The sequence below is a fragment of the Neofelis nebulosa genome, chromosome 18 (genome assembly GCF_028018385.1).
Source record: "Neofelis nebulosa isolate mNeoNeb1 chromosome 18, mNeoNeb1.pri, whole genome shotgun sequence".
Classification (NCBI taxonomy): domain Eukaryota; kingdom Metazoa; phylum Chordata; class Mammalia; order Carnivora; family Felidae; genus Neofelis; species Neofelis nebulosa.
In genome coordinates this window covers 16,405,665-16,431,372 of record NC_080799.1, presented here as the reverse complement: position 1 = coordinate 16,431,372, position 25,708 = coordinate 16,405,665, and the positions used below count along the sequence as shown (strand labels likewise).

The 25,708-nt window shown below is 37.5% G+C and overlaps 1 protein-coding gene across 1 annotated transcript in view; it reads right to left on the bottom strand.

Annotated features, from left to right (window-relative positions):
* SEPTIN14 (septin 14) overlaps nucleotides 1-25,165 on the bottom strand; it is a 100,909-nt gene extending 75,744 nt beyond the window's left edge. The window contains exons 1-4 of the mRNA XM_058710700.1: nucleotides 25,064-25,165; nucleotides 24,359-24,427; nucleotides 13,231-13,351; nucleotides 12,216-12,411 (exon numbers count right to left, since the gene is read on the bottom strand). Coding sequence (XP_058566683.1) covers nucleotides 12,216-12,411; nucleotides 13,231-13,351; nucleotides 24,359-24,412 — 371 coding nt within the window. The 5' untranslated portion in view covers nucleotides 24,413-24,427; nucleotides 25,064-25,165. The remainder of the gene's footprint in view (nucleotides 1-12,215; nucleotides 12,412-13,230; nucleotides 13,352-24,358; nucleotides 24,428-25,063) is intronic.
* Between the last annotated feature and the right edge of the window lie 543 nt (nucleotides 25,166-25,708).

Sequence of the window (25,708 nt, the reverse complement as noted above, 5' to 3'; positions counted from 1 at the left end):
GACTTTAGCCTCTACTACAAAGCTGTCATCATCAAGACAGCATGGTATTGGCATAAAAACAGACACATAGACCAATGGAATCGAATAGAAACCCCAGAACTAGACCCACAAACGTATGGCCAACTCATTTTTGACAAAGCAGGAAAGAACATCCAATGGAAAAAAGACAGTCTCTTTAACAAATGGTGCTGGGAGAACTGGACAGCAACATGCAGAAGGTTGAAACTAGACCACTTTCTCACACCATTCACAAAAATAAACTCAAAATGGATAAAGGACCTGAATGTGAGACAGGAAACCATCAAAACCTTAGAGGAGAAAGCAGGAAAAGACCTCTCTGACCTCAGCCGTAGCAATCTCTTACTCGGCACATCCCCAAAGGCAAGGGAATTAAAAGCAAAAGTGAATTACTGGGACCTTATGAAGATAAAAAGCTTCTGCACAGCAAAGGAAACAACCAACAAAACTAAAAGGCAACCAACGGAATGGGAAAAGATATTTGCAAATGACACATCGGACAAAGGGCTAGTATCCAAAATCTATAAAGAGCTCATCAAACTCCACACCCGAAAAACAAATAACCCAGTGAAGAAATGGGCAGAAAACATGAATAGACACTTCTCTAAAGAAGACATCCGGATGGCCAACAGGCACATGAAAAGATGTTCAACGTCGCTCCTCATCAGGGAAATACAAATCAAAACCACACTCAGATACCACCTCACGCCAGTCAGAGTGGCCAAAATGAAGAAATCAGGAGACTATAGATGCTGGAGAGGATGTGGAGAGACGGGAACCCTCTTGCACTGTTGGTGGGAATGCAAATTGGTGCAGCCGCTCTGGAAAGCAGTGTGGAGGTTCCTCAAAAAATTAAAAATAGACCTACCCTATGACCCAGCAATAGCACTGCTAGGAATTTATCCAAGGGATACAGGAGTACTGATGCATAGGGGCACTTGTACCCCAATGTTTATAGCAGCACTCTCAACAATAGCCAAATTATGGAAAGAGCCTAAATGTCCATCAACTGATGAATGGATAAAGAAATTGTGGTTTATATACACAATGGAATACTACGTGGCAATGAGAAAGAATGAAATATGGCCTTTTGTAGCAACGTGGATGGAACTGGAGAGTGTGATGCTAAGTGAAATAAGCCATACAGAGAAAGACAGATACCATATGATTTCACTCTTATGTGGATCCTGAGAAACGTAACAGAAACCCATGGGGGAGGGGAAGGGAAAAAAAAAAAAAAAAAAAGAGGTTAGAGTGGGAGAGAGCCAAAGCATAAGAGACTGTTAAAAACTGAGAACAAACTGAGGGTTGATGGGGGGTGGGAGGGAGGGCAGGGTGGGTGATGGGTATTGAGGAGGGCACCTTTTGGGATGAGCACTGGGTGTTGTATGGAAACCAATTTGACAGTAAATTTCATATATTAAAAAAAAAAAAAAAAAAGAATAGAGTCAAGGTCATGGTCATCATCTTGCAACCCAACAAAAGAGAAAGATATGAGGACATTAAAATAAAAATCAAAATATAATAAAAAAAAAAAAAAAAAAAAAAAAAAAAAAAAAGAACATCCTACTAAAGAATGAATGGGCTAACCAAGAAGTCAAAGAGGGAATTAAAAAGTACATGGAAGCCAATGAAAATGATAACACCACAGCCTCAAACCTCTGGGATGTAGCAATGGTTGTCATAAGAGGGAAGTATATAGCAATCCAGGCCTTCCTAAAGAAGGAAGAAAGGTCTCAGATACATAACCTAACCTTACACCAGAAGAGCTGGAAAAAGAACAGCAAATAAAACCTAAAACCAGCAGAAGACAAGAAAAAAAAGATTAGAACATAAATCAATGCTATCAAAACCAAAGAAACAAACTAAAAAACAACAACAACAATAGAACAGATAAATAAAACCAGGAGCTGGTTCTTGGAAAGAATTAACACAACTGATAACCCCCTAGCCAGTTCAACCCCAAAAAAATGAGAAGGAAAAGACCCAAATAAATAAAATCAAGAATGAAAGAGATCACAACCAACTCTGCAGAAATACAAACAATAATAAGATAATATTATCAGCAATTATACATCAATAAAATGGGCAATCTGGAAGAAATGGACAAATTCCTACCAAAACTAAAACAGGAAGAAAGAGAAAATTTGAACAGACCCATAACCAGCAAAGAAATCAAAATAATATTCAAAAATCTCCCAACAAAGAAGAGTCCAGGACAGAATGGCTTTCCAGGGGAATTCTACCAAACATTTAAAGAATTAACACCTATTCTTTTGAAGCTGTTCCAAAAAAATAGAAATGAAAGGAAATCTTCCAAACTCATTCTATGAAGCCAGAATTACATTCATTCCAAAACCAGACAGAGCCCCCATTAAAAAGGACAACTACAGACCAACTTCCCTGATGAACATGGATGCAAAAATCCTCAACAAGATACTAGCCAACTGGATTAGTTGTTATGTATTATGTTTTTGTATTATTAGTTAATGTATTAACAACACATTAAAAGAATTATTCACCACGACCAAGTGGGGTTTATACATGGGATGCAGGGCTGGTTCAATATCCACAAAACAATAAATATGATACATCACATCAATTTTAAAAAAAAGGACAAGAAGCACATGATCCTTTCAATATATCCAGATAAAGCATTTGACAAAATATAGCATTCTTTCTTGATAAAAAAAAAAAAACCCTCAAGAAAATAGGGATAGAAGTATCATACCTCAAGATCATAAAAGCCATGTATGAAAGATCCATGGCTAATATCATCCTAATGGGGAAAAACTGACAGCTTTCCCCTAAGGTCAGGAACAAGACAGGGATGTCCACCCTTACCACTGTTATTCAACATAATATTGGAAGTCTTAGTCTCAGCAATCAGACAACACAAAGGAATTAAAGGCATCCAGATCAGCCAGGAGGAAGCCAAATTTTCACTCTTAACAGATGACATGCTACTCTATATGGAAAACCCAAAAGATTCCACCAAAAACTGCTTGAACTGATCCACGAATTCAGCAAAATTGCAGGATATAAAATCAATGCACAGATATCGGTTGCATTCCTATACACCAACAATGAAGCAACAGAGAAATCAAGGAATCTATCCCATTAACAATTGCATCAAAACCATAAAATACCTAGGAATAAACCTAACCAAAGAGATGAAAAATCTATGCACTGAAAACTATAGAAAGCTTATGAAAGAAATTGAAGAAGACACAAAAAAATGGAAAAAGATTCCATGCTCCTGGATAGGGAGAATAAACGTTGTTAAAATGTTGATACTACCCAAAGCAATCTACATAGTCAATGCAATATCTATCAAAATAACACCAGCATTCTTCACAGAGTTAGAGCAAACAATCCTAAAATTTGTATGGAACCAGAATAGACCCTGGATAGCCAAAGCAATCTTGAAAAATAAAACCGAAGCTGGAGGCATCACACTCCAGGACTTGAAGATGTATTACAAAGCTGTAATCGTCAAGACAGTATGGTACTGGCACAAGAACAGACACTCAGATCAATGGAACAGAATACAGAACCCAGAAATGGACCCACAAACGTATGGCCAACTAATCTTTGACAAAGCAGGATAGAATATCCATTGGGATAAAGACAGTCTCTTCAGCAAGTGGTGCTGGGTAAACTGGACAGCAACATACAGAAAAATAAATCTGGACCACTTTCTTACATCCTACATAAAAATAAATTCAAAATGGATGAAAGACCTAAACGTAAGAGAGAAAGCCATCAAAATCCTCGAGGGAAAAGCAGGCAAAAACCTCTTTAACCTTGGTCACAGCAACTTCTTACTCAGCATGTCTCCAGAGGCTAGGGAAAGAAAAGGAAAACTGAACTACTGGGACCTCATCAAAATAAAAAGCTTTTGCACAGCAAAGGAAACCATCAGCAAACCTAAAACGCAACCAACAGAATGGGAGAAGATATTATCAAATGACATATCAGGTAAAGGGTTAGTATCCAAAATCTATAAAGAACTTACAAACTCAGCACTCAAAAATTCAAATAATCCAGAGAAGAAATGGGTAGAAGACATAAATAGACACTTCTCCAAAGAAGACATCCAGATGACCAGCTAACACATGAAAAGATGCTCAACATCACTCATTATCAGAGAAATACAAATCAAAACCACAATGAGATACCACCTCACACCTGTCAGAATGGCTAACATTAACAACTCAGGCAAAAACAGATGTTGGCGAGGATGCAGAGAAAGAGGATCTCTTTTGCATTGCTGGTGGGAATGCAAGCTGGTGCAGCCACTCAGGAAAACAGTATGGAGGTTCCTCAAATAGTTAAAAATAGAACTACCCTATGACCGAGCAATTGCACTACTAGGTATTTATCCAAGGGATACAGATGTGATGTTTCGAAGGGGCACATGCACCCCAATGTTTATAGCAGCACCATCGACAATAGCCAAAGTATGGAAAGAGCCCAAATGTCCATGGACGGATGAATGGATAAAGAAGATAGATAGATAGATAGATAGATACACACACACACATATATATATACATACACACACACACACAGACAATGGAGTATTACTTGGCAATCAAAAAGAATGAAACCTTGCCATTTGCAACTACATGGATGGAATTAGAGGATATTATGCTAAGTGAAATTAGAGAAAGACAAATATCATATGACTTCCCTCATATAAGGAATTTGAGACACAAAACAGATGAACATAAGGGAAGTGAAGCAAAAATAATATAAAAACAGGAAGGGGCCAAAATAGGGGGTTTCTGGAGGGGTTGTGTGAGGGGGGGGGATGGGCTAAATGGGTAAGGAGCATTAAGGAATCTACTTCTGAAATTATTATTTTACTATATGCTAACTAACTTGGATGTAAATTTAAAAATTAATTTATTAATTTAAACAATAAAATAAATGTTAAAAAGTGAATAATCTACATTTACTATATATTCACCTTTCTAGTGAGATTTATTCTTTCACGTGTTTTCTTGTTGTTAGTTAACACCCTTTCTCTTCAACTTAAAAAAAATCCCATTAATACTTCCTGTAAGGCTGGTTTAGTGCTGATAAACTCCAGCTTTTCTTGCCTGGAAAACTGTTTCTCTCTCCTTCAATTCTGAATATATTCTTGGTTAGGAGTTTTTTTCAGTATTTTGAATATGTCATTCCACTTTCCTCTGACCTGCAAATTTTGTGCTGAAAAATCTATTAGTCTTATGGGGATTCTCTTTTACCCCAAAAGTTGTTTTTCTCTAGCATAATGTATAAACTTGTCAAATCACTATGTTGTGCACCTGACACTAATGTAACATTGTGTTTCAACTATGCTTCAATAAAAAAGTTGTTTTCCTTTTAAAAAAAAGAACTACAGGGAAATATCCCTGATGAATAAGGCTACAAAAATTCTCAACAAAATATTAGCAGAAAGAATTCAACAATACATTAAAAAATCATTCACCATGATCAAGTGGGATTTATACCTGGGTTGCAAGGGTGATCCAATATTCACAAATCAATGAATGTGATACATCACATAAATAGGACAAAGGATAAGAACCGTATGATCACTTCAATAGACAAAGAAAAACCATCTGACAAAGTACAACATCCATTCATGATAAAAACCCTCAACAAAGCAGGTTTGGAGGAAGCTTACCTCAACATAGTAAAGGCCTTATATGGAAAACCCACAGTGAATATCAAAGGCGATATTTAAAAATGGAGAGGTTATCCTCTAAGGACAGGAAAAATACAAAGATGTCCATCCCCAAACTTTTTTCAACATAGTACTAGAAGTCTTAACCATAGCAATTAGACAACAAAAAGGAATAAAAGGCATACAAATTAGGAAGAAGTAAAACTTTCAGTATTGGAAGATAACATGACGGTATATAGAAAACTCATAAGACTCCATTAAAAAACTGCACAAACTGATAAATGAATTTAGTAAAGTTGCAGAATACAAAGTCAATACATAAATCTGTTGCATTTCTAGATAGCCCTAATGAAGCTATCATTACAGAACAGAAAGAGAAACTAAGGACTCAATCCCACGTACAATTGCACCAAACACAATAAGATAGCTAGTAAGAGACCTAAACAAAGAGGTGAAAGACCTGTATTCTGAAAACTATTTAAACACTGATGAAAGAAATTGAAGATGACACCAAGAAATGGAAAGATATGCCATGCTCATGGATCAAAAGAACAAATATTGCTAAATGTCTATACTACCCAAAGCAAGTTACACATTTAACTAAATCCCTAAAAAAAAACCAACAGCATTTTTCACAGAACTAAAACAAACAATTCTAAATTTTATATGGAACCATAAAAGACCCCAAATTCCCAAAGCAATCTTGAAAAAGAAAAGCAGGGCCACTTGGGTGGCTCAGTCAGTGAAGCATCTGACTCTTGAGTTCAGATCAGGTCATGATCTCATGGTCATGGGATTGAGCCCTGCATCGGGCTGTGAGCTGACAGCACAGAGCCTACTTGGGAGTCTCTCTCTCCCTCTCTCTCTGCCCCTCACCCACTTCTGTATACGTGCTCTCTCTCTCTCACTCACTCACTCTCTCAAAATAAATAAATAAACATAAAAAGAGAAAGAAAAGCTGAAGGCATCACAACTCCACATTTCAAGTTATATTACAAAGCTGTAGTAATCAAAACAATATGGTACTGGTACAAATATAGATATATAGATCAATAGAACAGAATAGAAAACCCAGTAATAAACCCACATCTATATAGTCAATTAATCTTTGACAAAGCAGGAAAGAATATCTGATGGGAAAAGGACAGTCCCTTCAGCAAATTGTATTGGGAAAACGGCTCAGCTACACGAAAGAAAGAAACTGGACCATTTTCTTACACCATACATAAAAACAAATTTAAAATGGATTAAAGACTTAAATTCGAGTCCTAAAACAATAAAAATCATAGAAGTGAACACAGGAAGTAACCTCTTTGACATCAGCTGCAGCAACCTTTTTTTCAGTAAGCCCCCTGAGGCAAGGGAAACAAAATAAAAAATAAACAATTGCAACTACATGAGAATAAAAAGCTTCTGCCCACCAAAGGAAATAGGCAACAAAACTAAAAGGCAACCTGTGGAATGGGAGAAGATAGTAGCAAATTACATATGTGATAAAGGGTTAGTATCCAAACTGTATAAAGAACTTATAAAATGCAACATCCAAAAAACAAATAATCTAATTTTAAAATGGGCAGAAGGGGTGGGGCACCTGGGTGGCTCAGTAGGTTAAGCGTCTGACTTCAGCTCAGGTCATGATCTCACAGTTTGTAGGTTCGAGGCTTGCATCAGGCTCTGTTCTGACAGGTCAGAGCCTGGAGCCTACTTTGGATTCTGTGTCTCCCTCTCTCTCTCTGGCCCTCACCTGCTCACACTCTGTCTCTCTCTCTCTTTCAAAACTAAATAAACATTTTTTAAAAATTAAAAATGGGAAGAAGACATAGACATTTCTTCAAAGAAGACATCCAGATGGTCAACAGACACATGAAAAGATGTTCATCATCACTTACCATCAGGGAAATGCAAATCAAAACTACAATGCGGTATCACCTCACACCTGTCAGAAAGGCTAAAATTAACAACACAAGAAACAACAGGTGTTGGCAAAGATGTAGAGTAAAAGAACACTCATGCACTGTTGGTGCAAATGCAAACTGAGGCAGCCACTCTGGAAAACAATATGAAGTTTTGTTTGTCAAAAAGTTAAAAATAGAACTAGCCTAAGATCCAGCATTTGCACTACTGGGTATTTAAGCAAAGAATATAAAAACACTAATTCAAGGAGCTATATGTACCCCTATAATTATAGCAGCATTATTTACAATAGCCAAGATATGGAAGTAGCCCAAATGTCCATAGACTGATGGATAAAGAAGAGGCATATATATTTTATATATATTATTCATATACGCACTCATATATTTTGTGCTGAATAAAAAATATATATGTAATTCCATATAATGTATGGAATATATTATATATTTATTATATTATATATGGAATATTATATATGATATGTGGAATATTATGTATTATATATGGAATATTATATATGGAATATTATTCAGCATAAAAATAATGAAATCTTGCCATTTTCGATAAGATAGAGGGAGCTAGGGAGTATAATGCTAAGTGAAATAAGACAGAGAAAGACAAATACCATATGATTTCACTCATATGTAGAATTTAAGAAACAAAACGAACAAAGGGAAAAAAAACTGGGTGTTGTTTGGAAGTGTGGAATCATAATATTGTACACCTCAAACTAATATAATACTGTACGTTAACTAACTAGAATTAAAATAAAAACTTAAAAACCCAACATCTACAAATTAAATTTCCTGTCTTTTGTGGACACAGCTCATAGCACCCCAAAATAATTACAAAGTAACATCAGAGATCTCTGATCATAACAATATATAATCATGAAAAACTTTTAAATATTGCAAAGTTACCAAATGTGACACAGAGACACAAAGTCATCAAATGCTCTTGGAAAAGCCAGGCTGATAGACTTGTTTTACACAGAGCTGCAATAAACTTTCAATTTGTAAAAAAAATACATAAAAAGAAATATATCTGACAAGCACAATAAGGTAAGTCTAGTAAAATCAGGTATTCTTGTGCAAATAAGGAGGTTAAATAAGTAATCAAAAATTTACCAACACAGAAAACTCAGGCTTCAGTATTGAATTCTAATAAACACTTAAAGAAGAATTGACACCAATACTTAAAATCTTCCAAAAGGATTAAAGGGAAAATTTCCAACTCTTTTGAAGGCCAGAATTATCCTGATATAAAAAAAATTACAGATAAATATCCCTAATAAACACAGATGCAAAATCTTCAACAAAATACTTAGCAACGTGAATTCAACAGCAAATTAAAAGGATCATACACAATGAGTAGGTGGGATTTATCCTCAGAATGCAAGGATTATTCAATATAAGTAAGTTGATTTATAAACACCACATTGATTGAAAAAGAAAAATTACATAACTATTTCAATAGTTGCAGAACAGATACTTGATGTAATTTAACACCTTTTCATCATTTAAAAAATAGCAAAACTCTTGAAACTATGTATAAAAGAATTTATGTCAACACAATAAAAGCTATATATGAAAAGCCCATGGCCAACCTCTAAATTGTTAACTTTATGGGCATTGAATTGTTTGTTGTATTCTTATCTTTTTAATATTTGTTTTGCATTTCGTTTAAAGCGCTTTTCAGCTCCTCGTGACTGTTCCTTAGTCCCTTGATCTCTGTAGCAAGAGATTCTCTGCTGTCCTCTGTACTGTTTTCAAGCCCAGCGATTAATTTTATGACTATTATTCTAAATTCACTTTCTGTTATATCATTTAAATCCTTTTTGATCAGTTCATTAGCTGTTGTTATTTCCTGGAGATTCTTCTGAGGGGAATTCTTCCGTTTGGTCACTTTGGATAGACCCTGGAGTTGTGTGGACCTGCAGGGCACTTCCCCTGTGCTGTGGTGTATAACTGGAGTCAGTGGGCGGGGCCGCAGTGAGACCTGACGTCTGTCCCCAGCCCACCGCTGGGGCCACAGTCAGACTGGTATGTGCCTTCTCTTCCCCTCTCCTAGGGGCGGGATTCACCATGGGGTGGCGTGGCCCATCTGGGCTACTTGCACACTGCCAGGCTTGTGGTGCTGGGGATCTGCCGTATTAGCTGGGGTGGGTAGGCAAGGTGCACGGGGGCGGGAGGGGCAGGCTTAGCTCGCTTCTCCTTAGGTGATCCACTTCAGGAGGGGCCTTGTGGCAGCGGGAGGGAGTCAGACCCGCTGCCGGAGGGGTGGCTCCGCAGAAGCACAGCGTTGGGTGTTTGCGCGGAGCGAGCAAGTTCCCTGGCAGGGACCGGTTCCCTTTGGGATTTTGGCTGGGGATGGGCGGGGGAGATGGCGCTGGCGAGCGCCTTTGTTCCCCGCCAAGCTGAGCTCTGTCGTCCGGGGGCTCAGCAGCTCTCCCTCCCTCTGTCCTCCAGCCTTCCCACTTTCCGAGCAGAGCTGTTAGCTTCTGACCTCCCAGACGCTACGTCGCGCTTGCTGTCGGAACACAGTCCGTCCGGCCCCTCCGCTTTTGCCGGCCAGACTCGGGGGCTCCGCTTGGCCGGCGAGCCGCCCCTCCGCCCCGGCTCCCTCCCGCCGGTCCGTGGAGCGCGCACCGCCTCGCCGCCCTTCCTCCCCTCCTCCGTGGGCCTCTCGTCTGCGCCTGGCTCCGGAGACTCCGTTCTGCTAATCCTCTGGCGGTTTTCTGGGTTCTTTAGGCAGGTGTAGGTGGACTCTAAGTGATCAGCAGGACGCGTGGTGAGCCCAGCGTCCTCCTACGCCGCCATCTTCCCTCTCTCCCCTAATATTTGTAAAATCAGTAATAATGTCTTCTTTTTTGTTCCTGATGTTGGTGATATTTGGCTTCTCATTTATTTTTCTTGCTCAGTCTAGTTAAAAGTTTTCAATTTATTGATTTTCTGACATTTTTTCTGTTTTCATCAATTTCTGCTGTAGTATGATTTTTCCTTTCTTTTTCTTGCTTTAGGGTAAATTTGTTCTTATTTGGCTAGTTTCTTAACATTGAAATTTATAATACTTGAGATTGTCGTTTTTTCTAACATAAGTATCTTATGCTATTAATTTCCCTAGGTGGCTCAGTCGGTTGAGCATCCGACTTAGGCTCAGGCCATGATCTCATGGTTCATGGGTTCGAGCCCCACATCGAGCTCTGTGCTGACAGCTCAGAGCCTGGAGCCTGCTTCAGTTTCTGTGTCTTCCTCTCTCTGCCCTTCCCCCCCCCCTCTCTCTCTCTCTCTCAAAAAAAAACATTAAAAAATTTTTTTAAATTTCCCTCTAAGTAAAACTCCTGCGGCATTCCTATAGCTTTTTTTTAATTGCAGTAAGATCGCTTAATGGATATCTACTCTCATAACAAGTTTTTGAATGTAATATAAAGTACTATTACATATACTGTTAAACCTTCTGTTGTACAGCAGATCTCATCTTGCATGATTAAAACGTTATGTCCATTGAACAAGAACTCTTAATTCCTCCTTCTCCCCAACCATTGGCAAACATTTTACACTCTTCTATGAGTTTGGTGAGGGGTTGTGATCAAGAAAGGGAAATGTCTTGAGGCACCTGGATGGCTCAGTCGGTTGAGTGTCCGACTTCAGCTCAGGTCGTGATCTTACGGTCTGTGAGTTTGAGCCCTGCATTGGGCTCTGTGCTGACAGCTCAGAGCCTGGAGCCTGCTTCAGATTGTGTGTCCCTCTCTCTCTGCTCCTCCCCCGCTCATGCTGTCTCTCTATCTCTCTCTGTCAAAAATAAATAAACATTAAAAAAATTTTTATAAGAAAGGGAAATGTCTAAGGCCCATGGGAATCAGACCACAATTTGAATGAAAGGTGATTACATAGGATGTTTCAGAATTATCTATTAACCTGTTCATAAATGTTTTATGCGTTTTTGTATTATACATAATATAGTTTAAGGAAACTTGTTCTGTATTATTTCAAATGTATTTTAATTATTATAAAAATTCAACATAAGGTCTGAGTTATTGTAAGTTACTAAACTTACAATAGTGGCTATTTTTGGAAAAAGAAAAGGCTCTAAGTACTTACATTTGGCTAAGTCGGTTTTCATTTCATCTGGATCGTTTAAATTTTTACAGAAATAAATTTACTTATAACTTGGGTAAGTGATTTTAAAAATGAGAATATCCAACAAGTAAATATATGGGGAAAATCTATTTGAAAAATTTATAGAAATCAACCTTATATATAGGATATCTATATCGATATTGATATAGATATATAAGGATATACCCTTATATAAAGGATTCAATGGTGAGAATCAGATGGATATGTCTGCATCCTAATCTATAAAACCAGTAAATTTAATCTTATTGGGAAAAAAAGAGTGTTTGTATAAACAAGATCATCCTGGATTTTCTGGATACATCTTAGTTCAAACAACAAATGTCCTTAAAAGAGACATAAGGAGAGCAGAGAAGGCTATATAAAGGTGGAGGCAGATGGGAGTGATATAGCCAGAGGAAATGTCAGTAAAGAAGGTAAATTCCTTTAAAGAATAAAATCTTTTGTAATTAAAATAAGAAAACACTAACCTGGCTTCTTTGTTTATTTGATCACCGTATCCCACTGTTTTCACAACAGTTAATTTCAATTGAACATTACTTTCCTGAAGTTCATATGTCTGAATTTTAAGTCCAACATTTGAGTAAAAATGTGAGGATTTTTTGTCTTTCAAATTAGTATTGAATAATGTGTCGATGAGTGTTGATTTTCCAATTCCAGTTTCCCCTGTAATAAACATAGATACATTATCTAGGGGCATAAAATGGCTAAGAAGAAGTAACGCTTAACCCAAATACATCAATGACTATAATGTCCTTTAAAGTATACATGTTTAGGGGCTCCTGAATGGCTCAGTTGGTTGAGCGTCCAACGTCAGTTCAGGTCATGATCTCACAGCTCATGGGTTCAAACCCCGCATTGGGATCTATGCTGACAGCTCAGAGCCTGCAGCTGCTTCAGATTCTGTCTCCTTCTCTCTCTGCCCCTTCCCCTGCTTATGTGTGTGCACTCTCTCTCTTTCAAAAATAAATAAATATAAAAAATGCATTTAAAAAATCTTGTGAATAAAAATGAGGTATACATGTTTCTCTTGACTCTCTCAGTCATTAATATAATATAGAAAAAATATACACAAAAACATATCAGATTTTGAAGAGCACTGAAACATCCAAAGAAAATAAAAGTCTAGGGGCGCCTGGGTGGCTCAGTCAGTTAAGCGTCCAACTTTTGGTTTCAGCTCAGGTCATGATCTCATGATTCATGGACTCTAGCCCCACATTGCCCTCTGTACTGACAGTGTGGAGCCTGCTTGAGATTCTCTCTCTCCATCTCTCTCTGTCCCCCCCGTCACTCTCTCTCTCTCAAAAACAAATAAAAATTTATTTGTATAAAATATCTAAGTAATGTGACTAACATGATAGGAACAAATACAGATAGAAGGACATGGTCTTGAATTAGCAGCACCAGTGTTACACTACTTAGGTAAGTTGAAGTAAGCATTTGAGAAAATTAAGTACTAATTCAGATGAGGAATCAGGTACTTACCCACACAGAGAATATTAAAAGAAAATCCTTGTTGAATAGATTGGTTTACCAACTGATGAGGCAAACATTCAAAACCAAAATGACCAAGCATTGTTAAGCAACGGACACTATCTCCTCTTTGCTTAAAAACACAAAAATAAAACAATTAATTAAAATTAGTAAAATCATTTGAAAAAATAATTTTAATAATAGGTTTAAGAAATTAGAATTATCATTTGATTATCATAACTCAGACAAGATTTGAATTAAGTAAATTTGAGAGCAAGTAAGTCTTGTCCAGACACATAGTTTTTGCTTTCAATTTTAAAAATAGTAAATCTGTAGGAGGGAGAGGAAGATGGCAGCAGAGTAGGAGGACCCTAGCCTCATCTTGTCTCTTGAACACAAATAGATAACTATAAAATCATCCTAAATACTCCAGAAATCAATCTGAAGACAAACAGATCAAACTCCACAATGAAGGGAGAGAAGAGGCCACATCAAAGAAGGTATGAGGTGCAGAGAAGTGGTATAGGGGAGAAAAAGATTATGGGTGCTTCAGAAAGGAGGGAGCCAGCATCACAGAGAAGGGTGAGAAAGAGAGGAGCACAGAGGGGAACACCCAAGGAGAATATTTTACAAAAGTCATTGGTTTGGAAAACTAGAGGGGCTGAATTTCATGAGTTCTTGCAACCAATGGTGCTTAAAGCCTGGAGTTTTAAAGGTGAGCTGGCTTGTCTGGGAGAGAGCCCCAAGGGCATTTTTCTGCTCTTGGATATAAGGCAGGCAAACAACCCAGGGGCAGATCCCATGGAAACAGCACTCCAAAGAATGCCTGGGCACATAGTGGGGAAAGTATTTGCTCTTCTCTGAGCACATACCAAAGAGGCATCATTCACAGATGCCTCTGTGGGAACATAAGAGCTACCTGGCACCCTTTCAGTCCCCTGCCCCTCAGCATAAACAAAGAGCCACCTGCGGAAGCAGTGCAGTGCCCACACTAACTTGCTTGCACAAAGCCCACTCCCTGCACTCTGATGGGACTGCCCTGCTCATTCAAGCTCGCCTCAAGCACAATGGGGTGGACCCCTCCCTTAGAAGGCAAGCACAAACCCCTGTCCACATCATGTCTCCTGACCAGAGAATTTTATGGGCACTTAGTTCTGGTGGAAGTAGTGTCAGGTCTCATTTCATAAGCAGACCAGAACACACCTAATTAAAACTCACAACATTTAGGCCAGGGACCAAACAATGCCCACAGCAGACAAGGAGAACCTCTGCAGATGACTGGCCTGAAGGATAGAGTAGCCAAAACACAATAGCAGAGTGCATGCAGCACACATCCAGACACTTACTGAAATGACAGGCTGGGGATGTTACATGATCTCTTCTTCATAAGGCCATTATTTCAGAATAGAGACATAGCTGGCTTTTCTAACAGAGAGAAGGCAGAGACATAAACAAAATGCAAAGATGGAGTGATTGATCACAAATGAAAGAACAAGATAAGGCCATGGCCAGTGAAACAGATATAAGTAACATGTCTGATGGAAAATTTAAAGCAACCATCATAAGAATACTATCAGGGCTTGAGAAAAGAATGGAAGACATCAGACACCCTTACCACAGATATAAAAGACTTAAAATGAATCAGTCAGAGATAAAGAATACAATGAACGACGTTAGAAACAGTCCTGATGCAATGAACAGTAGGGTGGAAGAAGCAGAGGAATGAATTAGTGACACAGAAGACAAAATAATGGAGAAGATGGCAGCAAAGTAGGAGGACCCTAGGCTTGTATCATCCCTTGAACACAATTAGATAGCTATCAAATCATTCTAAATAATCCAGAAATCAACCTGAAGACTGGCAGAACAGGCTCCATAACTAAAGGGAGAGAAAGAAGCCACATCAAAGAATGTAGAAAGTGTGGAGACATGGTTTAATGGAGAAATGGGTGCTGCAGAGAGGAAGCAGCTGTGTTCACAGGAAAAAGCAAGAGAGAGTGAGCACACAAGGGAAAGAACACACAAGGAGAACATTTCCCCTAAAGCCATTGGCAGGAAAAACAAGAGGGGTTGATTTTTTGTGAGTTCTTACAACCAGCAGGGTTTAAAGATGAGTTTTAAAGGTCCACAGGCTTTGCCAGGATTGAGCCCTGAAGGCACTGATTTATTCCTAGAGATAAGGCAGGCAAACAACCGGGGGGTGGGGGGAGGAGATGGTGAGGGGAATGGGGAAGCAGAAGGCATGGGATCAGTACTATGAAGAATGCCTGGGGCACACAGTGGGGGAGATTATTTGCTGCTCATGGAGTGCATCTCTGAGAGTCAGCATTCACAGAGTTGACTCTCTGGGGACAAAGGAGCCACTGGTGCTATTTCCCTCTGCAGCCCCTCAGCATATACACAGAGCCACCTGCTGGAAATAGCACAGCACTGACACTGGCTGCCTAACTTGCTTATACCAAGTTTCACCCTCTGTGCTCTGGTGCAACTGCCCTTCTCAGTCAAACTTGTCTCAGTCCCAGTGAAGTTGGCTCCTCCGCAAGACTACCACAAGCCTTTGCCCACACCGTGTCCCTAAAGCCTGGAGTTTGGTTTTTTTTTTTAAATTTTTTAACGTTTATTTATTTTTGAGACAGAGAGAGACAGAGCATGAATGGGGGAGGGTCAGCGAAGAAGACACAGAATCTGAAACAGGCTCCAGGCTCTGAGCTGTCAGCACAGACCCCGATGTGGGGCTCGAACTCATGGACTGCGAAATCATGACCTGAGCCAGTCGGCCGCTTAACCGACTGAGCCACCCAGACACCCCTAGCCTGGGGTTTTAGAAGTCAGCAGGTTTGGCTGGGAGAGATCCCAGAGGGCACTGTGCTGCTCCCGGATAAAAGGTAAGCAATAATCCAGAAGCAGAGAGTCTGGACACAGACATCTCAAAAATGCCTGGGTCAAACACGGAGAGGAGATTATTTGCTTTTCTTGGAGTGCTTCCCTGAGAGGCAGCATTCAAGGAGTCACCTCTACAGGAACAAAGGAGACAGCTTATGTCAGTTCTCTCCTTCAACCCTCATATAAACATAGACACACCTGCAGTAAGCAGGCAGTACCAAGACTGGCTGCCTAACCTGCCTGCACCAAATCCCACACCCCTACACTCTGGCACAACTGCCCTTCTCAGTCAAGCTTACCTCGGTACCAGCACAGCAGGCCCCTTCCCCAGAAGAAAGACCAGCATAAACACCTGGCCACACCATGTCTCCTGACCAGGAAGATCTGCAGGGCTTCAGTAGTATCAGGTCTCATTCAACAAACAGATAAGGCCATACCTAGTTAAAACTCCACATTCTGGCCAGGGACCCAACATTGCCCACTGCAGGCAAGGAGAGCCTGCAGACGCATGGTATGAAGAATAGAGCAAATAGCAGTGCATGCAGCACACACCAGAGACACTTCCTAAAGTGACAGGCCCTGGACATTTATGACCTCTTCTTCATAAGCTATTACTCTAGGGAGCAGGAAACATACAGGCTTGTAACACACAGAAGAAGGCAGAGACTTAGACAAAATGCCATGACAGAGGAATTCATCCCAAATGAAACAACAAGATAAGGTCACAACCAGAGATCTAAGAAAGGCAGATATAAGTAACATGTCTGATGGAGAATTTAAAGCAAAAATAATAAGTATATTCTCTGGGTTTTAAAAAAAGAATAGAAGAAGAGCACCTTGGTGGCTCACTCAACTAACTGTCTGACTCTTGATTTTGGCTCAGGTCATGATCTCATGGTTCATGAGTTCAAGCTCTGCATCAGGCTCTGTGCTGACAGTATGGAGCCTGCTTAGGATTCTCTCTCTCTCTCTCTCTCTCTCTCTCTCTTTCTCCCCCCCTCTCTCTCTCTGTCTGTCTATTTCAAAAAAAAACCTCAAAAAAATAAAAATAAAATGAATATTTTAAAAGAAAAGAAGAGAGGAGCGCCTGGGTGGCTTAGTCGGTTGAGCATCCGACTTCAGCTCGGGACATGATCTCGCGGTCTGTGGGTTCAAGCCCCACGTCGGGCTCTGTGCTGACAGCGCAGCCTGGAGCCTACTTCAGATTCTGTCTCCCTCTCTCTCTGCCCATTCCCCGCTCATGCTCTGTCTCTCTCTCTGTCAAAAATAAATAAACATTAAAAAAAAATTTTTAAAGAAAAGAAGAGATCAGTGAGACCATTACCACAGATATAAAAGAGTTCAAAAAGAATCAATCAGAGATGAATAGTGCAATAAATGAGATTGGAAACAGGCTTGATGCAATGAATAGCAGAGTGGAAGAAGCAGAGGAATGAATTAGTGATAGAAGACAAAGTAAGAGAAATTAAAGAAGCTAAACAAAATAAGAAAGAATTATGCAACATGAGATAGACTTAAGGAACTCAATGACTGCATCAAAGGTAATAACATTTGTATGACAAGAGTCCCACAAGAAGAAGACAGAGAAAAGGGGGCAAAACATTTATTTGAAGAAATAGTAGTTGAAAACTTCCCTAATTTGAGGAAGGAAACAGACATCCAGATCCAGGAGGCACAGAGAACTCCCATCAAAATCAACAAAAGTGGGGCCTCTGGGTGGCTCAGTCGGTTAAGCATCCAACTTCAGCTCAGGTCATGAGCTCACAGTTTGTGAGTTCAAGCCCTGCATTGAGATCTGTACTGACAGCTCAGAGCCTGGAGCCTGCTTGAGATTCTGTGTCTCCATCTCCTTTTGCCCCTCCCCCACTCACACTTTGTCTCTCTTTCTGGCTTTCAAAAATAAACAAACATTTAAAAAAAATTTTAAATCAACAAAAACAAGCCAACAGCAAGATATATTGTAATTACATTTGCAAAGTAGAGTGAAAGAAAACATCTTTAAAGCAGCAAGACTAAAGAAGTCCTTAACTTACAAGGGAAAACCCATAAGGCTAGCTGGAGATTTCTCAATAGAAACTTGACAAACCAAATGGGAGTGGCATGATATATTCAAAGTGCTGAATGGGGAAAAACTGCAGTCAAGAATATTTTCCAGCATGGCTATCATTCAGAATAGAAGGAAAAATAGAGTTTCCCAGACAGACAAAAACCAAAGGAATTACTGACCACTAAACAACCCTGAAAAAAATATTAAAGGGGATTCTTTGAGTGGAAAGACCAAAAGTGGCAAAGAAAGAAGAGACCAAAGGTGGCAAAGACAAGAAAAGATCAGGAAAAATCTCCAGAAACAATGACAAAACAAGTAATGATGTGGCACTGAATATATCTATCAGTAATTACTTTGAATATAAATGGACTTAACACTCCAATCAAAAGCCATAGGGTGTCAGAATGGATTTAAAAAAACAATACCCACTTATATGCTGCCTATGAGACTCATTTTAGACCTGAAGACACCTGCAGATTGAACGTGAGGGGATTGAGAAATATTGACATGCAATGGACATGAAAAGAAAGGTGGAGTTGTCATACTAATACACGAAAAATGGACTTCAAAAAAAAAAGTCAGTAGTAAGAGACCAAAAAGGGCACTATGCTATAATAAGGGGGACAATCCAACAAGGTCTAACAATTATAAATATTTATGCACCCAACATGAAACACCAAAATATATTTTAAAAGCTAACAACAAATATAAAATTACTCATTGATAATAATACCATAATATTAGGGGATTTTAACACCCCATTTATATCAATGGAGAGAATATCCAAACAGAAAATCAACAAGGAAACAATGGCTTTGAATGACACACTGGACCAGATGGACTTCACAGATATATTCAGAACATGCTAATCTAAAATAACAGAATAAAGATTCTTTTTAGTCTACATGGGAGATTCTCCTGAATAAATCACATACTAGGTCAAAAATCAGGCCTCAAGAAGGACAAAAATATTGAGATCATATCATGCATATTTTCTGACCACAACACTATCAAACTGGAAGTAAAACCATGAGAAAAAGTCTGGAAAGAGCTTGAACACATGGAGGTTAAACAACATGCAACTAAACCATGAATGGGTCGCACAGGAAATAAAAGAATAAGGAAATACATGGAAACAAATGAAAATGAAAACAGAACGGTTTAAAACCTTTGGGATGTGGCAAAGTGATCCTAATAGGGAAGTAGATAGTAATACAGGCCCACCTAAACAAGCCAGAAAAATCTCAAATAAACAATCTAGTCTTACACTTAATGGAGCTCAACAAAGAACAACAAATGAAGCCTGCAGCCAGCAGAAGAAGGGAAATAACAAAAATTAGAGAAGAAATAAATGACATAGAAACTAAGAGACAACAAAAAACCCACAATAGAACAGATCAATGAAACCAGGAGCTGGTTCTTTGAAAAAATTAATAAAATTGATAAAGCCCTAGCCAGACTTACAAAATAAAAAAGACCCAGATAAATAAAATCACAAATGAAAGAGGAGAAATAATAGCCAACACCACAGAAATACAATTATTGGACAATATTATGAAAAACTATATGCCAACAAATTGGACAAACTGGAAGAAATGGATAAATTCCTAGAAGTATATAAGCTACCAAAACTGAAACAGGTAAAAGGAAAACTTCGACAGACCAATAACCATAAGAGAAATTATATCAGTAATAAAACATCTCCCAACAAACAAAAGTCTAGGGCCAGATGACATCACAGGTGAATTCTACCAAACAATTAAAGAAGAGTTAATATCTATTCTTCTCAAACTATTCCAAAAAATAGAAGTGGCAGGAAAACCCCAAACTCATTCTCTGAAGCCAGTATTAGCCTGGTACCAAAACCAGATAAAGACTCCACTAAAAAAAGAACTACAGGACAGTATAACTGATGAATATGGGTGCAAAAATTCTCAATAAAATACTAGCAAATCGAATCCAACAGTACATTAAAAAAAATCATTCACCATGATCAAGTGGGATTTATTCCTGGCTACAAGCGTGGTTCAATATTCACAAATCAATCAACCATATATATCACACTAAGAAAAGAAAGGGTAAGAACCATATAATCTGAATGGATGCAGAAAAAGCATTTGACAAAATACAGCAACCATTCTTGATAAAAACCCTCAGCAAAGTAAGGATAGATGGAACATACCTCAACATCATAAAGGCCATATACAAAAGACTCACAGCTAATATAATCCTCAGTGAGGAAAAACTGAGAGCTTTTCCTCTATGGTCAGGAACAAGACAGGCATGTTCTCTCTCACTATTACTACTTAATATAGTACGGCAATCTTAACCTTAGCAATCAGGCAACAAAAAGAAATAAAAGACATCCAAATCAGCAAGGAAGAAAGCAAACTTTCACTATATGCAGATGACATAATACTCCATATAGAAAACCCAAAAGATTTGACCAAGAGCATCTAGAACACATGAATTCAATAAAGTCTCAGGATATAAAATCAACATGCAGAAATATGTTGTATTTCTATACACCATAAGGAAGCAGCAGAAAAAGAAATTAAGTAATTGGTCCCATTTACAATTTCACCTAAAATAATAAGATATCTAGGAATAAACCTAACCCAAGAGGTGAAAGACCCGTACCCTCAAAGTTATAAAACACTGATGAAGGAAACTGAAGATGACACAAAGAAATAGAAAGACATTCTATGACCTGAATCAAAAGAACAAATATTCTTTAAATGTCCATACTACCCAAAGCAATCTACACACTTATTGCAATCCTTATCAAAATAACAATAGCATTTTTTCATTGAACCAGAAAAAAACTATCCTAAAACCTGTATGGAATGAACAAGGACTAAAAATAACCAAAGCAACCTTGAAACAGAAAAGCAAAGCTGGAGCCATCACAATTCTAGACTTCAAGTTATATTACAAAGCTGTAGTCACCAAAATACTATGATACTGGCACAAAAATATATACATAGATAAATGGAACAGAATAGAAAACCCAGAAATAAGCCCACAACTATGTGGTGAATTAATATTCAACAAAGTAGGAAAGAATATCCAATGGAAAGAAGACTGTCTCTTCAACAAATGGTGTTAGGAAAACTGTTCAGCAACATGCAAAAGAAAGGAACTGGACCACTTCTTTACACCATATACAAAAATAAATTCAAAATGGATTAAAGACTTAAATGTGAGATAGGAAAGACCTAAATGTGAGATAGAGAATAACATACGCAATAACCTCTTTGACATTAGCTATAGCAACTTCTTTCTAGATATGTCTCCTGAGGCAAGAGAAACAAAATCAAGAATAAACTATTGGGACTCAACATATAAAAAACAAATAATCCAGTTAAGAAATGGGTAGAAGACATGAATAGACATTTTTCCAAAGAAGACATCCAGATGGCTAACAGACACATGAAAAGATGCTCAACATTGCTCAACATCAGGGAAATACAAATCAAAACCACAATGAGATACCACCTCACACCTGTCATAATGGCTAAAATTAACTACTCAGGAAACAACAGATGTTGGTAAAGAATGTAGAGAAAGAGGAACCCTCTTGCACTCTTGACAGAAATGCCAATTTGTGCAGACATTTTGGAAAATGGTATGGAGGTTTAAAAATAGAACTACTCAATTATCCAGCAATTGCACTCTTGGGTCTTTACTCAAAGGATACAAAAATACTAATTCAAAAGGATACATGCACCCTGATGTTTATAGCAGAATTATCAACAATCACCAAATTATGGAAAGAGTCCTAATGCCCATTGACTACGAATGTATACAGAAGAATTGGCCATATATATATATATATATATATACATATATATATAATGGAATATTACTCAGCAATAGCAACAATGAAATCTTTCCATTTGCAATAACATGAATGGAGCAAAAGAGTATTGTGCTAGGTGAAATAAGTCAGTCAAAGACAAACACCATATGATTTCACTCATATGTGGAATTTAAGAAAGAAAACAAATGAACATAGTGGGGGAAAGAGAGGCAAATAGAAAAACAGACTCTTAACTATAGAGAACAAATTGATAGTTACCAGAGGGGAGGTGGGAAGGGTGATGTGGTAAATAAGTGATGGGGATTAAGGAAGACACTTATTGTGATGAGCACTGAGTGTTGTATGTAAGTGTTGAATCACTAAATTTTACACCTGAAACTGATATTACACTGTATGTCAACTAACTGGAATTTAAATAAAAACTTGGTGTAAAAAAAGATGTGGCATATATACACAATAGAATATTACTTGGCCATAAAAAAGAATAAGAACCTGCCATTTGCAACAACATGGATGGACCTAAAGTGTATAACGCTAACTGACATGAGTCACTTAGAGAAAGACATATATCATATGATTTCACTTATATTTGCAATTTAACAAACAAAAAACATAAAGAAAAAAAGACACACAAAAAAACAGACTCTTAAATACAAAGAAGAAACTGGTGGTTACCAGAAAACAGGAAGGTGGGAGAATGAATGAAATAGATAAAAAGGGACTAAGAGTTCATTAATTATTATGAGCGCTGAGTAATGTATTGAATTGTTTAATTATATTGTATGTCTGAAACTAATATAAAACAATATGTTAATTACACTTCAATAAAAAACAATTAAATGAGTCTACTTAAGCCTTGAATTCCAATACAGGAGAGAGATTTAAAAAAAAAAAGATAGACATCCTCACATATTGATGGTTGTAGCATAAATTGACATAATATCTTTATAGAGTGATTTGCTAATTACTATCAAATTTTAAATTGCATATACTTTCTGATCCAATAATTTCATTTCTAACAAAATACATGAAACATATACATGAAAAAGTATGTAGGAGGATATTCAATGCAGCATTATACAGAATTGTGAAGAAGAAAAAGAAGAAAAAATGAGGAGGAGGAAGAAAGAGAAACAGAAAAAAAAAAAAAGCCCAGAAGTTACCTTACCACTACATAGAGGGGCTGGCTATTGAAAAAAAGTACATTTATAATAGCAAAAGTACAGAGCTATTAAAAAGAATAAGGTTGATCTGTGTGCTGATATAAAAACTTGTCCAAAGATTAGTTACTGCTGGTGAAAAACTAGGTTGAGAGGAGTGTTTTCTCTTTCTTATTGTTTGAGCATGATGAGGGAACAAACTAAGTTGCCAATTGTAAAATGGTTAAAAAAAGTTGGAAGGTTACTTGCTAAAGGGTGTGTACTGAGCATTTCTACCTTAGCTTAAAGTGTGACTAATTGGCCTTTGGGATCCCTTCTAATTCTAAAATTTTATTATTTTAATATCATGTAAACAAAGGAATGTTCACCATGATTTAATGCAAAAGAGGGGCCAAAGATATTATGGCATGGACATAAGTCAGTGGTTTCGTTTCTGAGACATGACTTTGACAGTAGTTTAAAAAGCAGTGAAGATGAAAGGTGGATCAAGTGTGATTTTAAGCATGTGACAGATAGAAAAACAAATATTGAATAAGCCATTCTCTTCAGAGGAGTAACAGTGAGAAGGAAAAGAGAAAAAATATGGTAGTTTGGATATGCATGTTTGGAGGAAGAGAAAATACCAAGAAGAGAGCCATTAGGTACTAAGACATAAATGAGCACTATTTAACATAGATCAATGTTCACATGTATATTTGACATTCTGCTCAAAAGGAATTCTAAAACTCACTTTTCACTCATTCAGGCATACTACTCTCTTTTTTAGTGTAAATTTGTATGTGAATTATTGTAAGTTGTCCCTAGTACAGAGGCTCATCTTAAAATATAACTTGTTTCAATCTCCCACTGAGCAAAGAAATAAACAGCCACCCAACCACTTCTTAAAATAACTTCACTTAAAAGTTATTTATTATCAGCACATAAATTTCCACAAACACATGCATCAAAATAGTGCTATTCTTCCCACCTAATGGGAGGTTTGTTATTCTTTGGTGTTAAAGAAGAATACTACCAAAAAGGTCTGCAAACTCAAGAAACAGGGAACAGTTATTTAAACCAATATTGGTATTTAACTCCAATCAATGTAAAATTTAATTCATGTGCAAGCATAACAAACACGAATCTTTATGACCTATGTTTATATCATTTTACTGAATCAATATTTTGAAATTACCCAATCTTGTTAAAGTACAAAATTGGAAGTTCTATTTGAAAGATATACTCAACTGTATCTTCATCATGGGGTATTTGTGTGGACATACACAATGGTTTTTCTGCCATACCAGGCTGAAAGACCTGAAAATGAAGAAACAAAAATCTGTTAAAAATTACTTTATAAGACTATATTCCTTCAATATAATTTAGATCAAAAGAGAGTCTAATAGAGACATTATCCCAGGTTTTGGCTTTCAGTCCACACTATTGATCTGTTTTAAATTGTAACTGTTTTGCTAGACAGCCTCCTATATAATATGTAATGTTCAACTTAAAATGCACAGTGATACATTTAACCATAAACATGCAGAATAATCTAAAGAAAGGGTAAACTCTCTTTTGAAATCAAGAGGACAGAGAGCATTCTTCTTTAAAGCACTGAGTGTAAAATAGGTAATTTTGCCTTAAAAAGTGCTTAAAAGAACCAGGAAAGGCAAAATTACTTAACTTTACAGAGAAGCTTACCAGGGAAGGCTGGGGTGATACAGCTCAAGGAGAGTTGGAAAAGAAGAGCTTATAAAATCTAAACAAGTCCCTTAAACATTGTACTAAATTAATAAAAACTGTCACTTATGAAGCACTTATTATGCACCTAGCATTGTGCTGAGTGCTTATGTGCTTTAGCTCCTTTAGTCATCGTAATAGATAGATATAGACATATTTTTGTTGCCATATGCCAGTTGAGAAAATTCATATTCAGAAAAATGAGTAACTTACTTGCCCAAGATTTCAGCAATGCAGCAGACACAGGTCTGAACTGACTCCAAAGCTGGTGTTCTTCCTACTGTCCACAGTTATGAACCAAATATTCACTGTGCTTGCAACACTGTGGAACAAGGGAGGGGAGGTACAAAAGAGCATGTGCTGATTTCTAAGCAGAACTGTCTGAGAAGGACATGCTATCCTACTTTTGAGTAGAGCACAAAGATATGAGAATATGGGGCATGATTTAAAAGGAAATATTATATACAAATATAGCAAAAAGAAAAGTAAACAGTATCAAATAATGGCTCTGTATCATGGCTTCTTCACTTGAGAATAATAATTCCTGAGAATTATTCCACTTTCGTGTATATGTTGACTTCATTTTTTCCTTAATAGCAAATAGTATCCTCTAAAACAGATAGTGTTCTGTGTTATGGTATTGTTTACTCTGGTCTATATATGCAAGTTCTGTATTAGCAGAACTTTAATGTTGGGTATTGCAGTCATTTCTAGCCTTTAACTGAAATCAACAATAAACATCTAAACCACAAAAAAAAAAAGAATTGTTTCTTAACTTCCCCTGCCTATTCTGTCTCAGAATTTGAAGTAAGTTACTATAAATTCAAGAGTCTCAAATTTTAGTTATGCAAAGGATAA